This window comes from Sebastes fasciatus, chromosome 18 (assembly GCF_043250625.1).
Source record: "Sebastes fasciatus isolate fSebFas1 chromosome 18, fSebFas1.pri, whole genome shotgun sequence".
In the NCBI taxonomy this organism is placed as follows: domain Eukaryota; kingdom Metazoa; phylum Chordata; class Actinopteri; order Perciformes; family Sebastidae; genus Sebastes; species Sebastes fasciatus.
This window is the reverse complement of record NC_133812.1, coordinates 24072103-24087454: the sequence shown is the minus strand read 5'-3', so window position 1 is coordinate 24087454 and position 15352 is coordinate 24072103. Positions and strand designations below refer to the sequence as shown.

Genomic DNA, 15352 nt, shown 5'->3' with positions numbered 1-15352 from the left:
TACTGGAAATTCTAACCGCGATAAAATACCGTGAAAAATGTCAATATTCGATACCATTTTCGATACTACGAAGAAAAAACTGACATTGAGGGCATAAAATTTTAGATTTTTATTAAGCTGGTCATTGTTGTGAAATAAACCCTGCCGCATCGCCCTGAAGGGGTTTATTTCACAACAATGACCCGCTAGCTGTGCATTATCCCGCTTATTATACAACTACTTACTGAAGAAATCAATAATTTGCAACAAAAACAGTCCTCCATCAGAACTGCGCCCACAGCAACGGTCTGTTATACATAGCAACCGGTAAATTGCCGTAATTGACCAATCAGAATTGAGTATTCAACAAAGCCGTTTAATAAAAGATAAATAGCAATGTGTGTGTCAACTCGCTGTTGGAGAGAAGAGAGAGCAGAAAGCGCAGCTGGTACCCGTGTATCAATAGTGTGAAAAATGTCTATTGAAACCACTTCAAATATTAATTATCGATAATTCAATATTTTTGACAACACTATTTCTGACCCATTATTAGCCTGTAAATAGAACAGCTTAGAGCACAAACAAAATGTACAAAAAAACAAAATACAACAGCTGAAACACTGGAAATGCCGTTCCAAAGAGAAAACTGTAACTTACATAACCAACAAACGCCCTGCTTGCATATCACAAGCCAAATCATCAACCCTCTTTAGTGTTGTTACCAAATCAGAAGCTGTGACGTTTTAGATGCATTCTGGGTGCACTGGAAGCTACAAAGTAAGACTATTGCCATTTAAATTTGCAGTCAAAGTGATGGATCCAATCTAAGTTGTCACAGGATAGATGGAAAGTCAGTGACAGCCGCCGGTGCTGTGTGCACTAAACTGGATAAATACAAAGCTGCCATCCTGGATTTATACATTCAGGCCACCGAGCCAGGAAGGATAAATGAGATACTTCCTGTTGGATCATAATAATCTCCTTTGGTACACATAAAATGGCTGCCAAGGAAATGATAAAAAGTAATGAAACCAAACACGGTTAAGGTAGAGAATGAAGGGTTGGAGAGCGTATCTGTTTGTTTTTCTTTCCTATTCATTATTTCAAAGCAATAGTGAGGCACATAAATGGAAAGAGAAAAGCAGCTAAAAGGAATGAGATGATCAAATTATGGGCAAATTAATTGTGGTTTAATGCTGATTTGTGGTTGTTGTGTTTTATTCTAACCTGCTTCTCTAAATTCTATATTTCAAGTAGAGTTTTGCATGCAACAGGTGCTTCCATTTTTCTCTCATTCCATCAACTCATGGTCCAATAACTCTCCTCATCCTCATTTATCTCTTCCTCCCTCCCTCCTCCTTGTCCATACGTTAGCCCTCCACTCTTTATTTCTTCCATCATAATCCCTCTTTGGAAACCATTTCTCTAACCCGACTCCTCTCTTTCCGTCGCCGTCTCTGTTTTCTAACAGTGTTTGCTCAGAGAGGTGTGCTGTAATGAACAGAGGAGAGGAGGGAGCAGAGGAGGTCGCTATCAAAACGAGAGGCGGAGGGAGAAAGAGAGCGAGGGGGTGAGCAGTTGTTGTCATTCATCACCTGTAAAAGGAAATCTGCTGTGAACTGTTTACCCACAGCTTATCATCCCCTGCTTGTCACACTCTCCCCCTCTCTGTCTCCCTCCCCTACCAATCTATCTTGTCTCTCTGCCCTATCATTTTTCACTCATAGCTCACAGCGGAGCACAGCAGAAAGACATCCGCTGACTTTTAATACCTTCATCTCTGTCTGTCTGTCTGTCTGCCTCCCCAGTCTGCAGTTTGTTATTAGAAACACGTTTGTTTTGGTAGCCATAACATGACCTCATGGCATCTCCTGCTCTGTGTGCACATGTATAAATTAAATCTTTCTGAAAAGCTCACTTTTTGTAGAAAGTATCAATTTCATTATTAAAAACCTCAGTCTCAAGCAGTGGACAACCTTTGGGTCTGAAAAGTGAAGCCAATGTGAAAGTGCCTGAAACTTGCATTCTTTCTATCAGCCAGCAGGGGGCGACTCCTCTGGTTGCAAAAAGAAGTCTGATTGTATAGAAGTCTATGAGAAAATGAGCCTACTTCTCACTTGATTTATTACCTCAGTAAACATTGTAAACATGAGTTTATGGTCTCAATTGCTAGTTTCAAGTCTTCTTCAATACAGCATGATGTTCATTTAGTAAATTATGGTCCCATTTAGAGTCAAATAGAACATAAAGCAGGGGATGCTTTAGGGCGGGGCTACCTTGTGATTGACAGGTCGCTACCACGGCGTTGTCCGGTCTGCGTTTCTGTTCATAGAAGTTTATTGTAGCATTTTGGTGGCCTAAAAATGTCTTACTTAACTCAACCGTCTCGAGTCACTTCTGGTTGCAAACAACCAAGATGGCGACAGCCAAAATGCTGAACTCAAGGCTTCAAAACGGCAGTTCTCAAACCGATGCGTGACATCACAATGACTACGTCCACTTCGTTTATACAGTCTATGGTCTCAAGTCAGTTGAGACATGTCCAACAAAAATCTCATGATTTGTCAAATCTAGTCTCATGTTTTGACGGCTTTAGTCCAGGTCATAAGTAAATTGCAGGTCAGTTTCAAGTCTTTCAGGTCTCTGAATCGTGTTTCACAGCAAAGTCCAAGACTCAAGTCTAACTTTTTGTGACTTAAGGCCTTCACACACCGGGGCTGTTGTTTTTTTGTTCAATTAATTCGCACGTCAGAATATTTTTTCCGACTGTTATTCCGCTTGGCATCAACCAATCACGTTGTGCAGAACTGGTTGAGTTGCTCCTATATTTATGAAACAACAACACAGAGGCTCACAATAAAAGCCCTAGACCTATAATATTCGCAGGGAGTATTTGCATTTCCGTGTTGTTTGTTTGTCACGCCCCCAGTGTGTAAAGGCCTTCAGTTTCAAGTCTATTGCCCTGTTAACGGTCATGTATTTCAGAAAGTGGATATTAAATATTCTCCATGATGCCTAGAGTCACTGCAGCCTGGATGCAAGTCATTACTTGTTTTGCTTCCCTGTAGAATTTGATTATCAGCCGTGAGACTCTTTGCATTCTGTGATTCATGGGTCCGCTGTATGGTCACCTCTGAGGAGATAGGATTTCGATCATGCAGGTGTCAAGCACTCGCTGCCTGACTGGTCTCATCAGTGTGAGGAAGGATTACTGATAGCTCGGGTTTACAACTTCTCACATGGGCAAAACAACTCTGATACGCTGAAGGCTGAGGACTGACATATCATCACTCCAGAGGAGATCATGGGACGATAGCGAACATCCTCTTATCAACTAATGGCATATATCATTCTGATGCAGGCATGTATGGGAACTGAATCAACGACGTTTAAATCTGCAGGCGCAGGAGTGTTTTTCCACTTCATTTCATAGTTTGAATCCTCTTAGTCATGAGTCAGCTGGGCAACTGCTTTTACTAAACACATTGTAATTAAACTTCATCATCATGTTTATATCCAAGTGAGAACATTCTACTTATATGATCCAAAGCTTAAAGTAATGAGTGTAAAGTAATGAACACCCGCCACATGTGAAGTCGATGGGATGAACGGTTGTTGAGAAACTCAAAGGACATTCAAACAGACAGAGACTCCTTCCATTTTAGTTAGATAAATGACAAAGAAAAACATAAAATATTCACATGTGAGAAGCTGAAACCAGCTAATTTTTGAAAAAAAAATTACAAAGTCTTAAACAACTATCAAAATATTTGTTGATTAATCTTCTGTTGACCGACTAATCAATTAATCGACTCATTGTTGCAACTCTTATCTGAGGTTGGTTAACTGTATTGCAGTCTAGCGATAGTCAAGGAACTCAATCATCATCTGAAAGCCAGTTTTCATAAAAAGAAAAAAATGGAAATAAAGTAGGGGTGCAACGATTAATCGTTTAGTTGTCAACTATTAAATTAATCGCCAACTATTTTGATAATCGATTAATCAGTTTGAGTATTTTTTAAAGAAAAAAAGTCAAAATTCTCTGATTCAAGCTTCTTAAATGTGAATATTCTCTGGTTTCTTTACTGAGTTGTGGACAAAACAAGACATTCAAGGAAGTCATCTTGGGCTTTTGGAAACACTGATCGACATTATCTGTCATTTTATAAACAAAACAACTAATAAATAATCGACAGATTAATCAAACATGAAAATAATCATTAGTTTGCAGCCATAAAATAAAGACAAAACTGTAATTTCAAGGTCTAAAGATTGCTGTGTGGGCGTGGGTGTGCCTTTTGTGAGCGCATCAACTCCTGTGTGAGTGTGTGTGTGTGCATGACTCCATGTGTGTGCATGTGCCTACGCTTCCCCTGGTGAAACCAGTCTCATTACAACTCAAGCTAAAGTGCTAACACAGAAACATGTTCCAACATGAAAAAAAATAGCTTCATAACCTCAAATCCAATAACCTGTTTCATAGCCTGAAAAACCTACATAAGCCTCAGCAAACTGGGATGATTATGTTCAATTAAAACATGTTGACACACGAGTTCCATGCTGGTGATCTCCTACCTTCGTCACTGAGGGGGACTGGGCTCCAGATGGGCCATTTGGAGGATGCTTTCACACTTCGCCTTGCAGTAATATTAGAGGGTCCCCGGGCTGTGTGTGTTAACATGATCAGTGTGTGTGTGTATGCCTGCTAGGACGCTCGGAGACAAGCTATCCCACAACGTGCACACATCTGTCAACACCAGCCAACACACACACGCAGATCATGCTGACTGAGTGACGGACATAAATTAAGAAACATACAAGCACACGTTTTCTTTAACAGTCCTGCAATAATGTCTAACCCCTGTGAGTCCTATAATGTCAGGCAGGCGTTCATTAAAAACATTGACAACAATATCAATGTCCAGCCTGGTGACACACACCCTAGCACGCAAACACATGTGCACACACACACCCACTTCATTTTCTTTCTTGCCTAATCGTCACCTCCTGAGCCTCAGTCAACACAAATAAATCAGCTGCCTGCCTCCCAGCATGTGTGTGAGTGTGTGTGTGTGTGTGTGTGTGTGTGTGTGTATTCACATGAAGTGGAAAAAAAGAAACATTTACATGATAAAGGAGTCCTTCATTAACACAGCCGTTGGTTGTTATTTAAAGGGAGTTACCTGATATTCATTGGGCCAAAAGGTGGAGACGGCGAGTTCTGCTCTCTGCCACTCTTTACCTGAAAGACGACATCACAGTCAACACAAGGAAATAAAATCAACAGAGTCAGAATAAGTTATGAAATGGAGTCGGTCTTTACCAGTGTAGGACGTCAGGTTCCATATAGGGTTGGCCAAGGGACCCTTGTTTACCTGGAAATAACACAGAACACAATATAAAACATATGTAACATACAGTCCTTTACATTTCCTGATGCACTCAGCGAGGCCTCCTTTCCATTAGATGTATTTAATGCCATAGATTATGTTTTCCTGAAAACGAGGAGGTCAGAGGTCAGCTATACCACCACATCTACGCTGATGGGAACTTCAGCAGGGAGCATGTTTCATACTTGCCAACCCTCCCAATTTTCCCGGTGACTCACATTTTTCATTACCCTCTCCTGGTTTCCTCCCGGGGTCACAATTCTCTTGTTTTTCTCACGATTTATGGCAAATTTTCACAACTTTTATTCATTTTCATTATCTCAACCTGTTTCTGGCACTGTACAGCATCTAAAAGCCCTCCTGTTTACACCCGGACGACAATAGAGCTACAACAAATGGCGTTTCCCGGCTGAAGAGAGCAGTCTATGCTCGCGACACAGCGCGGTTTGAGCTGCGCTCACCGTTGGGTTCGGCGCACATCACAGTGTGCAGCGCCTAAAGTTGGGCTTTGCTCTACACAAAGAGAAATAGGATATAACGGGTTTCAGAGCGCAGTGGTGCTGTTATCGCGTTGTGTTTGAAAGGGCCTTGAGTGAGTGAGAGACAGAGAGAGAAATGGAGAGTACTAAGAGAGAGAAATACTCAAGAAGGGGCAAAAAATATTAGTTTACGCCAGAGATTCACACAATTTTTTTTTCTGAGAACTAAAAGTAAAATTAAATGTATTCAACATAAAAATGCTGTTGCAGTGTACTTAATATTTATTATTTTCATTCTTTAAAGGTCACCAGAATTGGAGGAAACAAAAACTCTTGACCCCCCACTTTTGTTTTGAAATCCTCCCTATTTTTGAGGTCTCAAGGTTGGCAAGTTGGCAAGTGTGGCATGTTTGCAGTAAAGTGTGTTTGACTTTGTGTCATCAGATTGAAGGGCAGTCTTCCAACTCATAATACTCCCCTGCTGCTCAGAACCAGGAAATGGTAGAACCAGTAAAAATGGCAATCTTCAGTTAATGTGTTTTCTAACCACTTCCACAAATTGTAAGAAAACTCGAGAGGAGAGAGGAAAGCATAGACAGGAGTGTTGTGAAAAGTGGAAGGAAACGTTTGGATCATTGCATCATAAAATGTGTGTGTTGTTGAGCCTATCCATCACACTATGCACTTTAATAGATATCCAACAAAATAACATCTTAATCTAAGCACAAAGTGTGTAAAACGTTCAATGTTATTTGTGCATGTGATTTTAAAAGTCAGTATTTTACTGTAAAATGAATTGCTAAAGCTTAATTAGGCAACCTCGCATAAACCCTTGGTTAAGGCAAGGCAGTCTATCGCATGCTAGCTGCATTACTTGTGGTTGTACTTCACAACATCCAGACCACATTTCCCATAAATCCTGTTTTGTTTAGTTTTAAATGAAGAGGTTCTGTTCACCATCTGCCATTGTGACAAACAGAAAGCTTTAACTCGGCACTTGAACTCATCTAGAGTTGTTTTATGGAGTAAAAAGAACGTTATGTTTTCTAAAAAAAAATCCAGCTTGTGTCTCATGAAATCAAACCTCTCCTCACAGAGGGTAAACTGCTACGTAGAGGCCAGTAAAGGCATTCAGATGATCTTGTTTAATGACTCGAGCTTTAAAAGGTAAGGGCAGGTTGTTTACTGTGCAGGTAATGCCATATAAATTGATCCAGTGCAATAAGTTTCAGTCAGTTAAGACAAATAAACTGCTGCATCTTTATTTTATTCTGTTCTTATTACCTTCACCAGGACGTTGAGGGTGCCGGGGCTGGAGCCGTCGGGGCTGGTGAGGAGATAGCTGAAGTCGATGCAGTGAGTGTCATTCTCCTTCATGACTGGCAGCTGAAACCTGGCCTTCTCCGCGACCTCAGCCTGAGAGATGTCCACATACATGAAGGAACCTGGACACAGAGATAAGGAAAAGGTCAAAACAGAATCATAATTTCAGGTGGATCGGGTTCACGGTGTTTGTGAATAAGACCTGACTCATGAATCGGCTCATTTGTGTTTGTAGCTGTTTGTGCTTGTAGCCCACATACCTGCTATAATTCACTGCTTGAACAGACTAGCAGTGGTGTCCTCTGAGGAGGTAGTTACTGTGTATGACTGGACTTGTCAAAGAGTAGGCTGTGTGTCCTCTGCCTGTGTTACATGTACCTACATGAGTAAACCGACTCTCTCTGCTACTGTAGAGCTTGGAAGTAACCCTTGTAGACATGAACAGCTAAGACAGATAGCTGCAACAGTTCTCTGAATTACAGTGAGTGTATACAAGTGTATTTTGAAGCTATTTTTTCATAGTAACACAGTTTTTTTTTTATTTAAACCTTCTGTAAATACTCTGTATATACTGGTTTTGATGTTTTAATTATTAATGGACCCCATTTGAAAAGATTTCGGACCTCAATCTGAAGAGATTTTGGTTGTTAGATATGATTATAACCAATATCCTATAATATATATAACTGTGGAGGAAGTGAAACCTATGATCAGAATAGTCACTCTCATGACTCTTACTCCCATTGGGCTCACTTTTATAGTTAATTAAATAGTGCAAACAAGTATTTCCTCATTTTTCTGGGGAGCTCCTGGAACTCCCTCAAGGACTCCTGGAGGTCCCTGGACCCCTGGTTGAGAACCACTGATCTAGGACACAAAGAACTTGAAACCAATGTGAACTTCCCCCCATTCCCCTTGCTCTTTCCTCTTTGACATAGACACTTTGAAGCTGCGAGTTTCTTGTCCTGGGAATAAAAAGAACCTAAAATAAAGAGCCTTTATTCTTTCCTTTTATATGTGCATGTTTTTACTCACTTGTGTGTTCCTCTCCCCCCTCCCCCAACCAGACACATAAAACAAACCACCGTTACTACAACTGTGTCATTTGTTTCCCCTTTGTGATTGTGAGGCTGTTTCTCATCAAGCCAACAACAAATAAACAGAGAATTAGAAAGAGAAGAGAAGAGAAGAGAAAAGCTACGTCTTTCTTTAATTTCTACTTCTCTTCTCTTAATTTTTAAGTCTCCTTTTCATTTCTGTATGAACTTTGTAGCTTCCAGGTAATAATAATTGCAAATATGTGAGCGTAAAAAGCAGATTTGCATGTCAACAAAATCTAAATTGGTGAAACCTCATCACTTAAGTGTCCAGTTGCAGCTTCCATCACGTCATGCTGATACTAGTCGCTGCAGTTAGCACAGACTCCGAAACCACACCAGTTAAATTTTTCCACAGTCGACAACATATCATTACCTGCAACAACCCAGCGGTGTCACATGATTAATTGCATTTTTCATAGCTATCCTCTGGGCTATATTTTACTGGCTTGCTTGTTTTTGTTTGCAGTATGTTCCTCCTTTCTCTGCTGATTTCAAATATAAATCCACTGGTTTTGTTATTCTACTATGATGGGACTCTGGAGAAAGCTGTCAGTCACTACTGATGAGAAAGACGAGTGAGACAAGAACAAATGTACGTCAGGTACTTTGTTATACCTGCTGTCACCACTCAGTGCTATACCTCGTACCTATGGCAGTCGACTGCAGGAAATGGAGCTTGAAGTAATACATAATCTGGGTGTGCTGACAGGACGGTCAGTCCAGATGTTCCAGTAATCAGCTCAGACCTCAACCAGATGTTGTTCCAGTGAAATATGATGAAATGTGAGCCTTTCCTGCCTGATGTCTAATCTCACATGAGCTCATCACAAACTGAGAGAAAGTAGCCATGATAAGGTTTAATGCTATTTGTAGGATAGAAATGAATCAAATAGAACTAGCGCGCTGGAACAATACACAATGATTCATTGGTAGTCTCTCAAATGTGAGGATTTGCTGCTTTCTCTGTTTTATGTTGTTGTATATTGAAAATCTTGATTATTTTGGGGTTCTGGACTCTTTGGTCAGACAAAACAAGCAATATGAAGATATCACTGAGGCCTCTGGGAAATTGTGATGGCCATTTTTGTCACTATTTTCTGACATTTTATAGGCTAAGCGATTATCATTTTCTGAATCATGAATAATTAAAACAATTATATTTTTAGTTGCAGCCCTAAATAGAATATAACACAATACACTTGAGGATAGAATAACACAGAACATGGCTGCATCCAAAACTGCATACTATGCACTACATACACAATATTGTTCAACATACTTTTGTGTGAATAAACACTAGTATGTATCTTACTAGAGCTGTCAATCGATTAAAATATTTTAAAGTGATTAATCACATATTTTTTTATCTGTTCAAAATGTACCTTAAAGGGAGATTTGTCAAGTATTTAATACTCTTATCAACATGGGAGTGGGTAAATATGCTGCTTTATGCAAATATATGTATATATTTATTATTTGAAGTCAATTAACAACACAAAACAATGACAAATATTGTCCAGAAACCCTCACAGGTACTGCATTTAGCATAAAAAATATGCTAAAATCATATCATGGCAAGTTCAAGCCCAACAGGCAACAACAGCTGTCAGTGTGTCAGTGTGCTGAATTGACTATGACTTGCCCCAAACTGCATGTGATTGGGCATGTCTGTAAAGGTGAGATTTGTGGGTACCCATAGAACCCATTTTCATTCACATATCTTGAGGTCAGAGGTCAGGCAACCACGTTGAAAATGGCCATGACAGTTTTTCCTTGCCAAAATATAGCACAAGTTTGGAGCTTTATTTAACGTCCTTTGCAACAAGCTAGTATGACATGGAAGGTACCAATGGATTCCTTTGGTTTTCTTGTTTCATATGATGCCAGTATCTTTACTCTCTCTAAACGTGTTAACTTTGACAGCCCTAATTAGAGTAGAAAAGAACAGAATAGAGTAGAATAACACAGAAAAGATCAGAATATAATACAACACAACACAGTATCTGTGCTCCAGTTAATCAACCACAGTCCTCCATCCTAACTGGTTAAATCTATTTGCATATTAAACCCTGCACAATATGCTCCATACAAATGAGCTGGAGAACAATGGTGATTATCACTTATTGTTTAGCTAATCTACTGTGAGAAAACACTTTTTTCTGTAGAATACAGCAGAACATAACAGGCTTTCAACTAGTACACACACACACATACACACACACACTCAGCTTTTCAAAACCACACACTGTATCCTAGTTATTGGATTGGCTCTTCCTCTCTCTCTTGATCTCTCTTTTCCCCACCATCGCCTACACACACACACAAACACACACTTCTATTCCAGCTATAGCAGTATTACAATAATCCTACTTCCTGGTTCTGAACATCACCAACAACACACACAATGAGAACGTCCAAACTGGACTACAGCCAATCAGACCAGAAACAATACTAGGCCAGCACCCTTCTCTCTCTCTCTCTCTCTCTCTCTCTCTCTCTCTCTAGCTCTGTAATCTCCATCCATCCAACATGAACACACGATGGATGTCACCCCTCTTCCTCCATTTCTGGCACTGATGCTAAGATGGTGACATGAGAAAAGTGTCTATAAGATGGCTGCCAAGATGATGCACCAGCTAAAAATACTCCTATGAGACAGTCAGAGACCCAAATATGTCACAACAACATGGCAAAAATATCACCTTTAGCACTCATCATAACGCTGCCTGCCGCAAAATCATAACAACAAGTGGATTAGGTATAGGTAAACATAGCTAAATAGTATTTGGTAAATATTATAGGCAATGTCCAACATGTTAAAGCGTCACCCCTGCATGGTTACTGCAATAATATTCAATAATATTCTAGAGATCATTCCAATGCTTCAGCCAAAAGAGAGAGACAGAACAATAACAACGTCTAATCTGAGACAAATATGGCATTGGAAAACATGAGTAATAAAAACTGACAAAACACCCCATGCTAAGAAAGCAGACCGTGTGATGCCAAGAACATCTGACACCTGAAGTCTGCCAGTTTCTAAAATGGCTGATGTCTTTGAACTGCCAAAGTATAAAATGGCCGCTAATAGAATGACGCCACAATATAACGATGAGGCTAAAAATACCCCCGTGACAGCCTTAAGACCTAGATATGTCACATAACAACAACAGCAGCGGCGGCGGCAGCAGCGTGGTACATAGAGGACAGTGTTCCTCAGCAAAACAGTAACAGCAGCTAATGGGAGAGTTTTGCCTTCAGCTTCTTACTGTACCGATCAGATTGAGTCGGATAGAAAATAGCTGACACCCTCTTGGTATAGCATACTAATAAAAAAAACATGCAGCCCGTCCACAATAAAGAAACAAGGCTCACTTTAATGCCAAAATCGACTGATCTCAAAGCACTGCTTGTTCCTCCTCAGCTCATACTCTATGTTCAGGCCTCTCATCACATGTTCCCAGTTAAAAATCAAAGGGTGATCACGTATTTTCCATTGTTGCTTCCAGACTGTGGAATCATTTCCCCATCACTATTCAATCTTTCCATCCCACTGGTATTTCTATAAACCTGTCTTTCAGGTCGGTCTTTTACATAGAGGTTTTTGGATGATATTATGACTGTGTGATTGGAGGTTTTCTGATTTTTGTTGCTATAAAATGTACTCTATATTATTTCCATTATCAGTTAATCTGCAGGTTATTCTCTTGATTAATTGTTTATTTGTTTGGTCGATAAAATGTCGAAGGTGACGTCTTCAAATGTCATGTTTTAATCCGACCAACAGTTCCAAAGATATTCGATTTCCTACCATATAAGACAAAGAAAAAGCAGTAAAACTTCACATTTGTGAAGCTGTAATCAGGGAATTTTTGGCATTTTTGCTTGAAAATGTGATTCTTTTTTAATCTTCTGTCAATTGACTACTTGATTAATTAACTGATCGTTTACATTCTTGCGCTCTATGAATAAAATGACTTACCTTAACAATCTAAATGCTCAACAAATAAATCTACAGTTGAATTTTAACTGAAATTACATGGGGTGTATATGTTTAAAATACAATGCAATCCAATGCAACAAATACTACTTTTGCAAAGCTTAATCTTCAAGTCTTGCAGCGACTATAGCGGGGTTTATGTTGCTGCGCCAAAAATGACTTCATCACATATTGTGCGTAAAGCGCGAAGGCTCTGCAAGTTGTCGCAGCGCTTGGTTGTGCACCTCTGAATTGTTGTAACTTGGCGCCCGCTGTGCAGTAAGATAAAAAGTAATTAACTTCAATTAAGCAGTAAAATAATGAGAGAGAAAGAGGGCCAATTCGTTTTTAAATGCTTTAAAAAGCAGGAGAGCTCCATTTCGCCAGCTGAATCAAATTGTTTACAGGATATTAAACCTTTCAACCTTCGTTTCATTACAATACATTTAATACTTGACCCATTTCTTTACAGGGATTGTATAACGGCAATAAAGTATGTCTATGAATATGAGATATGAGTTTACAGTAAATTACAAGTCCTTCACTGCATTGAGGTGATGGTTTATGGCGTTTTTCTCGTTGACTTCTTGCTTTTTCACAGAATCTTTTGTTTGTATTTCCTCTGGCGTTTTTGGAAAATACTGCAAAGATCAACGTGTTGATCATAAACGTCTTTGTGCGTTCTTGTAGCTCGCGGTCCATCTGTGGAGACCCATGCCACGGTGCCTCGTGCGAATATAAACAAGGCTTATGTCAGAGAGGTTTACTTTAATGGTAATGTTAACGCTGTATAGTTCGTGTTGCCATATCCATCATTATTGACTCATTATTAACACATCCAGTGGACGAGAGAGACTGCAGCTTAAATGCCTTTTTCTCTGCTCCCTTATTAGACAGTGCACTGTGGAAAACAAGAGGAAAGAGAGAGACATGGAGAGAATGGCATGCCAAATAGGTTTAGAGTGGTACTGGCTGACAACATTATGAGTCAAGAGTATCTGCTTTAGTCCACTGAGCCACAGAGCCCCAGCCTATGAATGTTCAACTGGCACAACGCACGTTGCCAACGTAGCATGGTGGCTGGTGCCAACATCAACCCCCAAAGAGATTACACAGAATAGTTTTAGCTCTATTACAAAAACTGCCAAACCATCCCTCCACACTCAATACTGCCTTAAGCACAAATAGTGATTAGCAACTGGGACGAACCGATGTGGGTTTATAAGGAACAAAACTCTAAATATTGGCTGAGTATCCAATGACTCTAAACGATTCCTGCGTAAAGCCCTAAGATGACTCCTATTCTTCTGCCAATACCTTTGACAATATATAACCCCCTGAACTACTAATCAGCAAACTCACTCCCAAAGGTCTTTGAGCTGCCAAATACTCTCAACAACCCCCCCCCCCTTAACAAAGGGAGTAGGCATCCCTTTGTTTTAACGGGTCAAAAGCCAAAAAGGTTTACTGCCTATGCTCTAAATCATGCCATGGCCTCAGGGAGACTGCAGCCGGACCAGAGTACTTCTAAATTACCGGTGGCTAGGATTGCCTCACAAAACAACAATTCTAATAATAGGCATTACCAATGTGTCCCTGGGGAAGACATTTAAGCTACCAACTCAACCCCTCACCCATTCCCTGCTCCTTCTTCCAAACAGAAAACCTAGCCAAGTGCTGCATCTGCAATCCCCTCCAGCTACCTCGTTCTCCATCCGCAGCACTGCTGTCCCACACCCTGCTGGCATTATTAACACATCAAATGTCAGTTCGTGCTCCCGTACCTTAAGGCAACGCTCTGAACCCCCCCTTTTCGCATCCAACATCTCCAAACCATTAACCTGCCCTGCCATCCTCATGCCCTTGCTCATCCCGCTAGTTGCTACAGGAGTTAATGCTATGCTAATTCCAGGCATTGCTTTAACCTCTTCAAACTGCCAGCTCTGGCCTCTCTGCCTGGTGACACCACTTGGTATTAATATCACTAAATGTTAGACTTTGGCTCGGTACCATTGGGCAAGGCACCCCACCCGTCGTGTCATGGCGTAAATATATGCAGCAGACAGCAGGTCCACACACACACACACACACACACATTTTGTGTGTGTGTTTGTGTGGAAATGGTAAAGAGCCGGTGTTGAACTGAACCTTTCTCTAAATGTCAGCGAGGCTGGGTTGTCATGATGATAAGCACGAGAGATAAATAACGGCATTACATTGTCATGGTAACAAAGTCATAATCTCCCTCAACAGAGGAGGAGAGGGGAGGAGAGGCGAGGGGAGGAGAGGCGAGGAGAGGAGAGGAGAGGAAAGGAGGTGACACAAGAATAGGAAAGGAGATGAGACCATAGGAGAGGTTAGGAGAGGAAATGAGACTAAATGAGACAAGAGGACAGGAAAGGAGACAAGAGGAGACGAGAGGAAAGAAGATGAGAGGAACGAAGGTGAAAGGAGACAAGGAGAGGAAAGGAGACAAGAGAAAGGGAAAGAAGAGGAGATGAGAGAAGACAAGAGGTCAGGAAAGGTGATGACATAAGAGAATAGGAAAGGAAAGGAAAGGAGACTATAGGAGAAGAGACGAGACGAGACGAGACCATAGGTGAGGAAAGGAGACAAAAGGAGACTAGAGGACAGGAAAGGAGATGACACAAGAGAATAAGAAAGGAAAGGAAAGAAGGGGAGACTATAGGAGAGGAGTGGAGACAAGAGAAGAGGAGAGGAAAAGAGACAAAAAGAGACTAAAGTATAGGAAAGGAAATGACACAAGAGAATAGGAAAGTAAAGGAGGAGACTATAGGAGAGAAGGGGAGAGGAGACAAAAGGAGACTAGAAGACAGGAAAGGAGAGAAGACAAGAGGAAAAGAGACAAAAAGAGGCTAAAATACAGGAAAGGAAATGACACAAAAGAATAGGAAAGGAAAGGAAAGGAGACTATAGGAGAGGAGAGGAGAGAAGTTGACAGGAACGAAGGTAAAAGGAGACAAGAGGAAATGGAAAGAAGAGGAGAGGAGTAGAGACTAGAGGATAGGAAAGGAAATGACAAGAGAATGGGAAAGGAAAATGAAAGGAAAGAAGAGGAGACAATAGGAGAGGGGAGGAAAC

The 15352-nt window shown here is 40.6% G+C and overlaps 1 protein-coding gene across 24 annotated transcripts in view; it reads right to left on the bottom strand.

Annotated features, from left to right (window-relative positions):
* ptprk (protein tyrosine phosphatase receptor type K) overlaps positions 1-15352 on the bottom strand; it is a 133269-nt gene that overhangs the window by 61147 nt on the left and 56770 nt on the right. For all 24 annotated transcript variants that reach the window (XM_074616280.1, XM_074616275.1, XM_074616279.1 and 21 more), the window contains 3 exons: positions 7133-7293; positions 5303-5354; positions 5163-5221 (listed from right to left, as the gene is read on the bottom strand). In XM_074616280.1, coding sequence (XP_074472381.1) covers positions 5163-5221; positions 5303-5354; positions 7133-7293 — 272 coding nt within the window. The remainder of the gene's footprint in view (positions 1-5162; positions 5222-5302; positions 5355-7132; positions 7294-15352) is intronic.